The sequence below is a fragment of the Oncorhynchus mykiss genome, chromosome 13, assembly GCF_013265735.2.
Source record: "Oncorhynchus mykiss isolate Arlee chromosome 13, USDA_OmykA_1.1, whole genome shotgun sequence".
In the NCBI taxonomy this organism is placed as follows: domain Eukaryota; kingdom Metazoa; phylum Chordata; class Actinopteri; order Salmoniformes; family Salmonidae; genus Oncorhynchus; species Oncorhynchus mykiss.
Genome location: NC_048577.1, coordinates 32,367,692 through 32,380,496, shown reverse-complemented (window position 1 = coordinate 32,380,496; position 12,805 = coordinate 32,367,692). Strand labels below are relative to the sequence as shown.

The 12,805-nt window shown below is 40.7% G+C and overlaps 2 protein-coding genes across 11 annotated transcripts in view; one reads left to right on the top strand and one right to left on the bottom strand.

The window, feature by feature from the left end:
* The window catches only part of LOC110486138 (microtubule-associated protein tau), a 41,357-nt gene extending 31,669 nt beyond the window's left edge, over positions 1 to 9,688 (top strand). For 3 of the 5 annotated variants that reach the window (XM_021557513.2, XM_021557514.2, XM_021557511.2), the window contains 3 exons: positions 2,046 to 2,127; positions 2,318 to 2,424; positions 6,417 to 9,688. In XM_021557513.2, the coding sequence (XP_021413188.2) occupies positions 2,046 to 2,127; positions 2,318 to 2,424; positions 6,417 to 6,629 (402 nt within the window). In that variant the 3' untranslated portion in view covers positions 6,630 to 9,688. Of the gene's footprint in view, positions 1 to 2,045; positions 2,128 to 2,317; positions 2,425 to 5,656; positions 5,825 to 6,416 lie in introns of all 5 variants that reach the window. The other 2 variants (XM_021557512.2, XM_021557515.2) reach the window with 2 other exon arrangements.
* Positions 9,689 to 9,848: 160 nt separating this feature from the next.
* LOC110486139 (KAT8 regulatory NSL complex subunit 1) overlaps positions 9,849 to 12,805 on the bottom strand; it is an 80,308-nt gene continuing 77,351 nt past the window's right edge. For all 6 annotated transcript variants that reach the window (XM_036940773.1, XM_036940775.1, XM_036940774.1 and 3 more), the window contains one exon: positions 9,849 to 12,635. In XM_036940773.1, coding sequence (XP_036796668.1) covers positions 12,363 to 12,635 — 273 coding nt within the window. In that variant the 3' untranslated portion in view covers positions 9,849 to 12,362. The remainder of the gene's footprint in view (positions 12,636 to 12,805) is intronic.

Sequence of the window (12,805 nt, the reverse complement as noted above, 5' to 3'; positions counted from 1 at the left end):
AAACGGATGCATGAGTAAGGCAATACAGGGGGCAGGGCATCCTTGCCTGGAGATGCCATTGCCACGTTTGTGTTTTTGGTCTGTCTGCCCTAGATCTGTCTCGTCAAATGTGTCTCCAATAACCCGTTTGATGCATGGCTCTTGTAGTCTCAAACTCTCCAAGTCCAATATACGGTTCAGCGTCTTGAGCTGAAAACCTCAACATCAGTGCTGTTGTTACCTTGCATGACATGAATGCAGTAGTGATGTGACAAAGTAGAATGTTATTGTCGTCGGTGTGTCCGTCCATTGACTTATAATGGTGGCATGGTTTTCCAGGTTGGTGTATGACCGTGAGCATGCAGTCCCAGCGGGCAAAATTTGGGACGGTAAATCCAAATGACGTCATTTTCTGGTTCTAAAAATGTCTGATTACAGCCATCTCGTTCATGACAATATCAAAATGTCTGGGAAAGAGGTCATATTTTGGTTATCTGGTCAGATAATCAGTTAAATGCATATTTTAGCTAAAAAAAGATGTCTACACACATTATTATAATCAGAATACAACCTGACCATGATGTCACAAAAGACAGAATGACGTTGACCATTACAACCAGTTTTGCCCGTTGGGCTCAACCCTGAATCCTGTCAATTGTGATATTAAACTCCAACTCATTGTCCCCTCCGCCACCACCCATCAACATCTGTCAATCAATACTGTCTGTACTATATAATCTACAAATCAAGACAGCATGGCATTAGGAAAACCACTGTATAACTATGATGTATTTGTTTATATAGGCCATAACTAGTGAGCTCTGTAATACATTGCTGGTGCAGTCTAAGTAGACATGTAAGATTCAACTCTTACAACAGAAATTATGAGGCCAGTTTGTTTATAGTGGTACCGGTAAGTGGCTACTGATTGGGCTGCACTAAGCTGCACTGAGTTGGATGTGGCTGCAGCGTTGCAGTCCTGCTGTCGTTGTCTTCTTGGAGAAACAGGGTTGGGCTTCTGTTCAGTGTAGATAATAATGTGACAAAAGCCAACATATGCAGCAATGGCACCACCATGTGTCTGTACTGTGTAAATACATGTTCAAACTGCATACCAGAAAATAGCTGTATGTTTGGATGTGTATATGTTTGTGTATGCAGACAAGTGGGGTATGGTTGAAAAAAAAAATATATATATTAATTAAAAAATATAGGCATATTGTTTATTTTATTCAAGAGTTTCGCTTTGGGGATTTGATTTTGTCTAGATTGTTGTTTAGACTTGTTTTAAATCATGGATGGGGTGATTTTATGAGAGCTCTGGTCATTTGAATTTCATATTCATGTATTTTTGTTGTATTATTTAGCAATTTACTTCTATAAACATTGGATCAGATTATAACATTGTTGTTTTCATGAATGCCATTCATTTTGTGATTACCTTCATCTTCCTGATAATCAGGTATCCTGCCTCGTTTCTCAGGAAGAAATACGTGGGGGAATGTGTAGTAGAGAATATTCCTGTGAAAAATCTAATGAAAAAAAAAAAAGTGAAGGCCTGGTAATCCAATCACCTAATCAAATATGTGTCCTTACTTACAAGACATGGGTTAAACTGGGTTGGAAAACAGCATTGTATCGTCATAGTTTCTAGGGATGTAACGAAACATATCTGCAATGTACCCAAGAGGGCCTTTGCATCCAAATTTGAGACCAAGTTGTCTCATTTAGATTCAAATTTCATCAATATGGCGGGATTTTTGATGAAGCTGACTGAATTCCCTGAAATATTCTAGCTATCTTTTCATTTTTAAGGAATTTCTCATGTGTGGGTGCAATCGGATAACCCTTCTTTCCCTTTTCCAACCAACATCTATTAAGGACAATGCTAGAAGCAAGTCTATTCAGGAAGCCATTCATGGCAGTGTCCTTGTCCTTGCATGTGACTGATGCTGACTCATTCTATTCTGTCTCCTCGCATCGCCCAACAATGACCACTCCTCTGGTCTAATTCTATCAGTGGTCTGATGATCTCCTTTGTTGTTTCTCCCCATTGCCATATCTAGGTTCAAATTACTCACAAAAAGATTGACCTAAGCAACGTACAGTCAAAGTGTGGATCGAAGGCCAACATTCACCACAAACCAGGTAACTTACGTACAAAATACAACCTTTAGTGACTGAAATGAAAAAACATGCAACCGGATGGTCTATACTCAGCCATATCAACAAATATATAAAATAATTGTTTTATGTGCTCCCTGACGAATGTGAAATACAGGAAAATGTGTTGAAAATACCCTTTGTCAATCTTTACCACTGCAATGGTCTTCATTAGGTGGAGGCAATGTGGAGATCAAATCTGAGAAGTTGGACTTCAAGGTTCAGTCTAAGATTGGATCAATGGACAACGTTGGTCATGTGGCTGGAGGTGGCGGGAGGAAGGTAAAACAAACAGACTCACTATCTCTAATGTCCGAATTGACACACACTTCTTTCAAAACAATACTTTCATGTTTCAGTCTTAAAAAACAACAACTGTACAAACCTATTACAATCAATTACTAATTTCTATTCTGAAATACTGAATTCTTCTGCCGAATTCTGGAGTCCGCACTCTCTCTGTCTTCAAATCTCGGAAATCTAAACTAAATGATCAAACTCCTCTCGCTTGGCAAACTCTTCCTTAGCAAACTGAGCATGCTGTGAGACTTGCTTGTAAACATTTCTAAAATGTGATGCAAAAGAGCGATTAACACAGGGTCACATTGATTACTAAGTAGGCCTGTCTCTCTGCATTGCCAATAGGCATACGCCTAAGTTAGTCATTTACTTGTCATGTACTTACAAAAAGTTTATTTACAATTTTTTTTTATTTATCAATATTTAATATAAAGCATAACAATAGATCATAAATATATTTTATTGCAAATAGACTTCCCTCAAGGTAACTGATCCCTGTTAAAAAAAAAAACTCAACCTCACATAGTACATGAAGGCCAATTTTAAAGTCAATACAGTAAAAAGCTGAGCTAGTATTTTCCCTAATCTTGGTACCCAGAACCTAATGAGATGCTCAATATTTTAATTGTTAAGCCTATGACAAGAGATTATATTTTCCCAACTCTGGCGACCCATTCTCCTGCTCTCCTTCCTCTTCTCTTTGCCTAGCATGTTTGGGTGGCAGCAACTCTTCTCATTTAGCCTGTGGACCAGTCTCTTTAGCTAATACACTCCATGTTATGTGCCAAAAGAGAGTGGCCTTTCTGCCATATTCAAATATGATCATTATATCATTAATGAGCTCGAGGAAAACGGAGGATTTGATCCTGATTCGTTCACCCTTAGAGCTATCCTCCAATCACAACTATTGTGCAAATATTTTAACTTTTTTTTTCTCCACAGAACACGTGAGTTGGGTCTATCTGCAGACCGGGTACTACATGCCACGCCCACTACATGCCACGCCCACTGCCATTAAGGCGGTTGCTAGCTAGCTAGGAGACCGGCAGTTGAGAGGAACGCGCTTGTTAGAAATGGAAAAGCGTCATGGAAGACCAGATGAGAAATGGAAGTGAATGAGGGCAAAGTATCGGAGGTGGTAGGTGTGATTAAGTTCTCAGAGCCCGAGGCTTGTACCGAGGGTCAGGATAAAGATAAGTCTGTGACAGTAGGAGTGAAGTATTTTTACATTTTTAATTTATTTTTGAGAGAAAAATTAATTCAGCTGAGTATAAGGGAGTTATACCCCAGTCTAGTAGGTGGCATTAATGCAACATTTATTGGATGCCAACCAGCAGTTATTTTAACATTATGGCGAGGATAATCACTACCCAGTAGTGCTTGGAAAGTGGGGGAGAATGACACTGTACCAGTGTTCTAGTCAGCTAGCTAGCTACTTCCCTCACCATATCGTTAACAGAACTGGAGGAAAGCAGTGCTCGGCAGGCGGTGTCGAAGGACACAGTGTACCGGCCCCCTTCTTAGGTGGGGGTTTCCGGCCGATGGCATCCAACGATGGTGCATTGCCGCCACCTACTGTGCTGGAGTGTGTGCCAGAGACAGCGTTAGCAGCCGCAATGGCAGTGGGCGTGGCATGTAGTAACCTCAGTCTGCAGAAAGACATTATTGGAACACATTGGTATCCGGTTGTTTGTCCAGACGAAACTAGTCAGTCAAAAGTTGCTAGCTCATGTCTAAATTCTCAAACTAAATACTGCAATTCCAACCTCAAAATACAACTTGCCTAGCTAACAGCTAAATATTTGTTTTTGAGGATGGAAAATAGTTATTTCCAACAACTAATGAGCAACTCCGCCGTACATCTAGCGCATATTTCAATGTTGAGATTGCCGAAAGGCCAGTCTCTTTGGCAATGACAGGAGTGGAATGTTAGCTAAAGAGACTGATACTCAGACTACCTCTCTCTCTCTGATTCCAAGTTGGCACTGCAGACCAATCTCTTGCTCAGCTCATTCAACTACAATTTTTCTTTCGTTTTTAAAGAACTTGCATGTATTTATTTTTTGTACAGACTCTTTCTATATATATATATATACACACACACACACACAGTTGGAAGTCAGAAGTTTACTTAAACCTTAGCCAAATACATTTAAACTCAGTTTCACAATTCCTGACATTTAATCCTAGTAAAAATTCCCAGTCTTAGGACAGTTAGGATTATCACTTTATTTTAAGAATGTGAAATGTCAGAATAATATCAGAGGGAATGATTTATTTCAGCTTTTATTTATTTCATCACATTCCCAGTGGGTCAGAAGTTTACATACACTCAATTAGTACTTGGTAGCATTGCCTTTAAATTGTTTAACTTGGGTCAAACGTTTCAGGTAGTCTTCCACAAGCTTCCCACAATAATTTGGGTTAATTTTGGCCCATTCCTCCTGATTTTCCAAGCTGTTTACTTCAGTGCGAAAAGGGGAAATAAATCCCAGGACAGCAGCAAAGGACCTTGTGAAGATGCTGGAGGAAACAGGTACAAAAGTATCTATATCCACAGTAAAACAAGTCCAATATCGACATAAATGTGTCTTCCAAATGGACAGACCCCAAGCATACTTCCAAAGTTGTGGCAAAATGGCATAAGGACAAAAAAGTCAAGGTATTGGAGTGGCCATCAAAGCCCTGACCTCAATCCTATAGAAGATTTGTGGGCGGAACTGAAAAAGCGTGTGCGAGCAAGGAGGTCTACAAACCTGACTCATTTACACCAGATCTGTCGGGAGGAATGGGCCAAAATTCACCCAACCTATTGTGGGAAGCTTGTGGAAGGCTACCCGAAATGTTTGACCCAAGTTGAACAATTTAAAGGCAATGCTACCAAATACTAATTGAGTGTATGTAAACTTCTGACCCACTGGGAATGTGAAAGAAATAAAAGCTGAAATATCATTCTCACTGCTATTATTCTGACATTTCACATTCTTAAAATAAAGTGGTGATCCTAACTGACCTAAAACAGGGAATTTCTACTAGTATTAAATGTCAGGAATTGTGAAAAACAGTTTAAATGTATTTGGCTAAGGTAAGTAAACTTCAACTATATATACATACATACAATTTATTTTGTTTTATTCCTTTGTTATGTTTCATTTATTTTGTTTAACCTCAACGCATGTTTTCCATCCAAACTGGATATGGTATCCATCCATAGAGAGAGAAGGGGAAGGAAGCTGAGGGGGTTTCTGGAGAAGGTGACACCTCCCTAAATGGGGAAGGTCCTAGCCCCAGCCCTACTGGCCTCTCCACTGAGCCCCCTCAATCGCCCTGTTCTGAACACAGCCCAATCGAGGGGGCATCCTGGCAAAGCTAGAAGTCTCCAGTAAGTACACGTCTTACTTCAGACCAAAGTCTGCAAAATTGTCCAAGCAATTGGATAGATGCAGCCACAACAGATACTCATCCTTGAAATGAAGGCCTAAATTCCCCCTTTAAAAACATGCATGCACCCACACCTGTGCAGCCAAATACACAGCATTTCCATAGGACTCCACACACTATCAAGAGGGAGATTTGTATATCTTTAACCAGAAGAGGGCATTAACACAAAGTCAAGAGCCTTTCAAACAACAGCATCACTGGTCCTGTATTCAGTGATATGCACATCCACTGTTCGCTATACTACATTATGATGTCATCACATATAAAGTACAATATTGGATTTGTTCTGATTTGACTACCACTCATCCCAGATGCAGATTAAGCCTAGTCCTTGACTAGAATACATTTTTTAATGGAAATTCTTCATTTAGAATACATTTTATTCCATGACTAAGCTTAATTAACGGGAAACTTGGCCCTGAAGGTTTACACACATACAATCCATGAATGATGCATAATTACACATGGAATATTTCGCTCATCACTCCAGGTGCCCATGATTGCCATTCACACCTAATTTATCACTCCTGCAGATTGAAAGCCACAAATTGAGTTTCCGTGAGACGGCGAAGGCCCGTACCGACCACGGAGCGGAGATTGTCCCCGTGGAGATCATCACAGGCGGCTCACCCGCCCATCTTCTCAGCAACGTGTCGTCCCCCGGAAGCCAGAACATGACAGAGACGCCGCCGCTATCCATGCTTGCCGACCAGGTCTCCGCCTCCCTCGCCAAGCAAGGCCTGTGATTCGACCACGTCCCTCCCTGAAAAAAAAGCATTGTAGGTTACCAAGGGAACCAACCGCCCGATAAAAAAAGAGAAACGAAGAGAAAAAGAAGCACCTCACTCAGTCTCTCCCTTCTTCCTTGAAATTCAAATTCGCTCGCAGGATTTTGCCGACATGGGATAGCAGTCAGGGCAAAGTGCTCCGTTTAATGAACAGCTGTTTATGGTCTTGATAGTTAGGTAGACACAGGTCATGAAAACATATAGGTGAAAGAAAAGCAACATTATTATATACCCATAAACTCGCAGCCCGGTCTTCTTATAAAATACATTTGCCCTACTTTCCATTTAACAGTGCAATAAATTGGGCTGCTCAATTTGAACGCAAAGGCTCGCATGAAAATATTGCGCATTGCCACCCTGTGGATGTTTGAATATGCTAATTTAGGCCTTCAAAATGTGAAGTAGCCAAAGACTCGACTCTTAACTCTCAACTAGAAAAGGTCAGCTAAATTAAAGTGACACCGTACTATACCATTCAAACGATGTCAAGTGCCAAAAAGACCGCTGCCCTTTCGTGCTTAAATCACTCTGATATTCCCCAGTTGAGAAATCCGCGAAGATTTATTTACGGCATTCTGAAATTCGAACGTTGTCGTAAACAGTTGCTGTGATGTAATGAATGGCGTGTAAGTAAGGCACATTGACTCTGCCTTTGAGATGATTAAAATAGACATCGTTTGTGAAATTATAAAATAAACTGTTTGAGAAAACACCCAAAGTATTTGACTTGGAGTTAAAGCCCATGTCCTGTTCAAAACATTTCAAGGATCCCATTGCTGAGCAATTGAAAGCAATGAAGTAATCAATTCATTATGATTTAAAGGAGTAATTGGGCTACATGGTGCGTACAACGTCAATCAATTGGATAAGATTGCTAATTTTGAAGTTGAGTTTTTTTTGTTTGTATGGTATAGTCTACGTGCTGGTATGTTGGTGGTATATCATCAACCCTAGGTTTGAGAAATGTATAAATGCCTTTTGGGAATATATGGACTGATTCCTTATCATAAACAGCTCAAATTTGCCACAGAGTTTTAAAAAAAGTGCCTAGCAATGGCTTTTAAATTCACTGCTCATATCTAGTCAACAGAATAGTTAACGGTACATCCATAACAATTACGGAACATTCATAACAAATTGTGATTATAGTATTTATTGAATGCAAAAGAAATGCTTGCCTGGCTACCCGAACTCCTTGCTCCTGCCAAACGTCATGCCCCTGGACATTAGTTTCTTCTCAGCAGTGAGTCTGTATTTGAGTAACTCCCCTCCGATTTCTAGAATGGAAATCCATTCTAGACCATCTGATTGGGCAAGAGCCATAGGGTCGTTTTGAAGATTCGTCATTGGCTTTGATACTCTGATTGGTTAGAGATGACCCAATCGCTGATGACTTTGTTTTGTACAACACCTCTGATTTCGTCACCACAAACGACTTGAATGATGGCTGTCTCCGACTGACGTATGTAGGAACGATAGAGCAGGGGAAGAATTCAGTTTGAGTGGTCAGGCAGTAAAAATGCCACTGCATACCCACAACACACATGCCTAGACAATAGTCTTGATTTTCCCTGCATGAAATTCTAAAGCCGGACATAGGTTGCGCTCCAAACCTCTACCCTACTCCCGAAGTGTGCACTTGCACACTCCCTCTCTCTTGTCAGAGATGATCATCCCCTACCTACCCACAGCGCACCACTTACGTAGCGAATTTTAACTAAAGTAAATATTTCTTCGCAATGATCGAGCACCATTTTTTTTTAGTAGATCAAAACTTATGTTGCGCACTTTCTTTCCTACTAGTAGCCCTATTATGTGGATGTAAGACATATTAAACTGATATTTACGAATGCTTGTAGATGCACCTGCTGACACCCCCTGTTATTCTTTTATTTATTTTTTACTCCAGACCCTCACGATGCATTCTTGTTTTTGCAAGGTAGTTTTTACACACTGAAGTTCTCAAGTTGACCACTACTACATGTGTGGCAATGATAACTGGATGGCTTTCCTCCTCATTCCTCATGGTCAACATGAACAATATGTACTGTGCTGAACACATATAAAGTGTGTTAAGCGGATTATATGAATTGTTATGATTGAACAAATCTGTTCAAAGTAAGACATGTTTGCATATTAGCCCAAAAATACTCAAATCAAATGTTATTTGTCACATACTTCATAAACAGGTGTAGACTAACAGTGAAATGCTTACTTATGAGCCCTTCCCAGAAAAATAATAAGGAATAAACACACAATGATAACTTGACTATATACACAGGGTACCAGTACCGAGTTGATGTGCAGGGGTACAAGGAAATTGAGGTAGATTTGTACATGTAGGTAGGGATACTAAGACTGATATTCACGTTAGTCCACATATCCTTTTAGACAATTGTAGAAAAGGTACCATAAAACAACCCTATGCTCTTTGTGTGTGGCGAATGATGTTACGCAAAAGTGTGAGGCTGTTTTTCCCCAAATGGGTCTTATTTCAAAGCTGAAATTTGAAATGTCATATCACTCTTCTAGTTTTTCCAAGTAACCGCAAGTGAATCTGAAGGAGTGGTTTACTCTCCTGAAAGGACGGCATAACCTCAAGTTTATAACTCATTAAACATTTTCTTAAAAATGACTTGAGATTTTAAGCAAACTGATAATTGTACTGTAGTTAAATATGCCGTGACAAGAGGGGGAGAAAGTTGGTGCAAAGGGTGTTGTAGGCCTAGGACTTAATGTCATTTAACTTAAGGGAAAGGAAAGAACGTGGAAAAGACAGGGTAATTTGGGGCTTTTTCAGTGCAGTAAAAAAAGGGAGCAATGATACAAGTTATCTAGCTTCTCTCCATGATCCCATGTCCTGTTTTTGTTTCTCCTTCTCTGCTGAGTTTGCAGTTTTATCTTGACAGTCGTGATTGTCCTTATTGTGATGTGCATTTTATTAATATTTGGTTTAAACTGATAACTTGTTGCTGTAAACGTTGGATTAGGAAATAAAGTCAGTATTGGAAGAGCAATGTTAAAGGTTTCTTCTTTCCATTACATTTGTGAAGACACTAAGGAGTGATGGTGTTTCAAAGAATGACAGGGGTATTTCCTGTCAAACTGACCTCGTTTGTGAAATATGCGAGGGCTTTCCACATGTCGAATTTACAAGATCATAGGGAACACAAGGACACAGTATAATTCACTTTTATTTTGAGAAGCACAAACGCTGCCTGCCCGTCGGATTCATCAATCATACACTTTTTTTGTTTGTTGCCTCTGCATAAAGAAAAGTTCAATATTTTGTACTTGTCGTGTCTTCTCCCTATACAATCAGGACAGCTACAGCCTGAACGTCAAACAGTTAAGTTATTTACAAAATATACTTTTTGTACAAACTATTACATGCTAAAGGATATACCAGACTCACCCACCCCCATACACCACGTTGGAAAGTATGAAAATAGCCCAGACAATACAATATCTGTTTAACGCTAGTCAAACCTTCTTGTACATCGAAACAGTTTCTGGTGGGTCCTCTGATCCCCACTCGCAGACAAACCATAGTTGATCATGATTCATGACGGGGACTTCTGTGAGGAGAAATAAGGGATAGGGACAGGCATCGATGGTCCCTAGAAATTGAGTTAGGTTTGTCTTTTGGTCAGTCTGTCTGGACCGACCAAGAGTACAGACTCTTATGGGAGAATGATTCAAAGGATTCACCAGTGAAGACCTCACATTACCTCCTCGCAATGACAAGACAGCAGAATCAAGGAAGCGGGTGGAGACAATAAAGGCTCAAATGAACAGTGATCTGAAGGATTTTTCCCCCCACACATTCTTATTTTTTTCCTTAGACTCAAACATGACATGATTAGCAGTAATTGGAACAAGAGCAGGGTATTGGTTGAGGCTAACATGTGGTTTTAACTTACAAAGTGACCAAGTACAAACGGCCAGGCGGCGGGAGGGTTGGTGAGATGGGCATGGTCAAAGTGACTCCACAACTGATAAATCCCCACATAGCCTCCTGTGTGTGTGATGGCCACAGCCTTCTGACTTAAAGTGACTCAAACATAAAAAGCCTTTTTAGATGGAGAGATTCATCTAGAGGCTTTCTGTACGATGCTCCACTTCATCTGCTGGGAGGGACACAGCAGGGGGTGCTGGGAACTAGGGCAGCCGACTGGGCCGTGTTCAGTATGCACCAAACGGAATATAACGGGCAGAGACTACCTGGACTTTTTTTTTTTTAAACATTACACAACATTTTCCATTTGTCTGCTCTAATGAACAACCCAAACTTGGAGTTTTCTTTTGCATTGTTACATGAAAAGCATTTGACATTTGAACTCCCAAAAAGATTTTAATCCAATTGTGGAACTGCATTGACAATCCAACATTGACATTATCTGCCTTGTGCAATTCCAAACACAGTGACACAGGAACGAGATTAATTAGGTACATTTACATATTTTTCCCTAATTTGTCTCATGTTCTCTTTTACTCTACCAAGTGACATGCAAATTGCATGGCAATTATGCATTACAAGCTGGAAGCGTTGCATCGGATGTGAACTACGGCAACCCGTGTCAATAGCTAGGGTACAGAAATTTAAAATAGAGCGAATAATGAAGGGCCTTGAGTCAAGATAAAGCCAAAATACTACATTCAAAAACATAGGAGCTTTCTTTGTAATTGGAACCTGACTGCACGCTTTAGTGATTTCTTGCACATTCTCCAAACCAATCAGAAAAGCGTGAAATAACCGCACGCACACCACAAAGAAAATGAAGACAGAAATTCAAGATGCACACAGTTGAACACTCATATCAACTCCCTCCATTTCTATAGAATCATTCCTATGTAGGAGAGGTGATGCATTTTTTTTCCTGTCTTAAATTAGTTCACATGATTATTTGTTTCACTTTGGTTTATTTGATTGAATGATTTATTCAAACTCGTGTAATATCATATTGAGGGGTGGTGTTACTTGCCGTGCTAAAATTATTTTATACACCGCCCACAACCACTTGTTCCATCAGTCTATGTGACGGGGTTGAAAGGAAATATCTTATTAAACCTATATGTATAAAACAACTATACTATTGCAGACAAACAGATGAACGAAAAGCACAGACAGACGTCAAGGAAGATGGCAAACTCAGATTACTACAACAGCTCTGTGAATCAAGTGCTGAAAGGAACATTGCAGGTTCACGCCAATTCTCTGGGGAGGGACAAATATTAGGTTGATTCAAGGTGACACAACATAACAAGCTATGACAACAAGGCATTGCTGTTTTTTGTTTTACTCCATGTTAAAACTGACATGGGGCGGGGAAAAGAAAGCTACAAAGGTACACACACTGCCTGAGTGGCTGCTTAGCCCTCAGCCCATTGGCCCAGAAACAGGAAGCAACTCTATATGCCCTGCTCATCACAAATTCAGCTTTCAGTTGAATTGCTCTCCTTTTTTCATTCACTTTTATATATATTTATTCATTTCAGTGAGCAAGAAAAGAACAAAACGGATTTCTGACGGGGGGCTCGGTCTATGTTCACTAAAAACTGTGAAAGAATTTGACTGATGTTTGAATATCAAACAACAGGAGTCCATTATTCCATTGTTGATGTAGTTCTTGTTTTGAGTCTTGTGAAAGAAAGAAAGTGTTGAGTCCTTTATGCAGTGAGAGCCTTTGTTCATCGGTGGGAGGGTCTGGTGAGAGTGGTGGTGAGGGAGGTGGTGGAGGAGGGGGCTTTCTGCTTGCTGCTGTCGTCAGGGGGAAGGAGCGGCGAGGGGGGACCCCCGGTGTCGGACTCGGACCTGGACGAGCCCGTCTTGCAACCGGAGATGTGGCGCATGGTTCTATAGGGGCGCTCCTCTGCGTTCCCTGGCTGCTCCTCGGGCTCCGGCGGCGGGTCGCTCTCCAGGGGGAAGCTCCTCCGGTCCCACGGGTGTACTGGGATGGGAACCTGGAGAGGGAGAGAGGAAACTCCCGTCAGAGACCACACCACTTAACACAGGGCTATCACCCACTTATCACAAAGATTAAATCGGTCTGTCTGTGTACATTTATCCCCAAAAGGCCAGGTGTCTTCTCATATATCCTCTACAATCTGCCACGGTATTCACAAAGACGGCA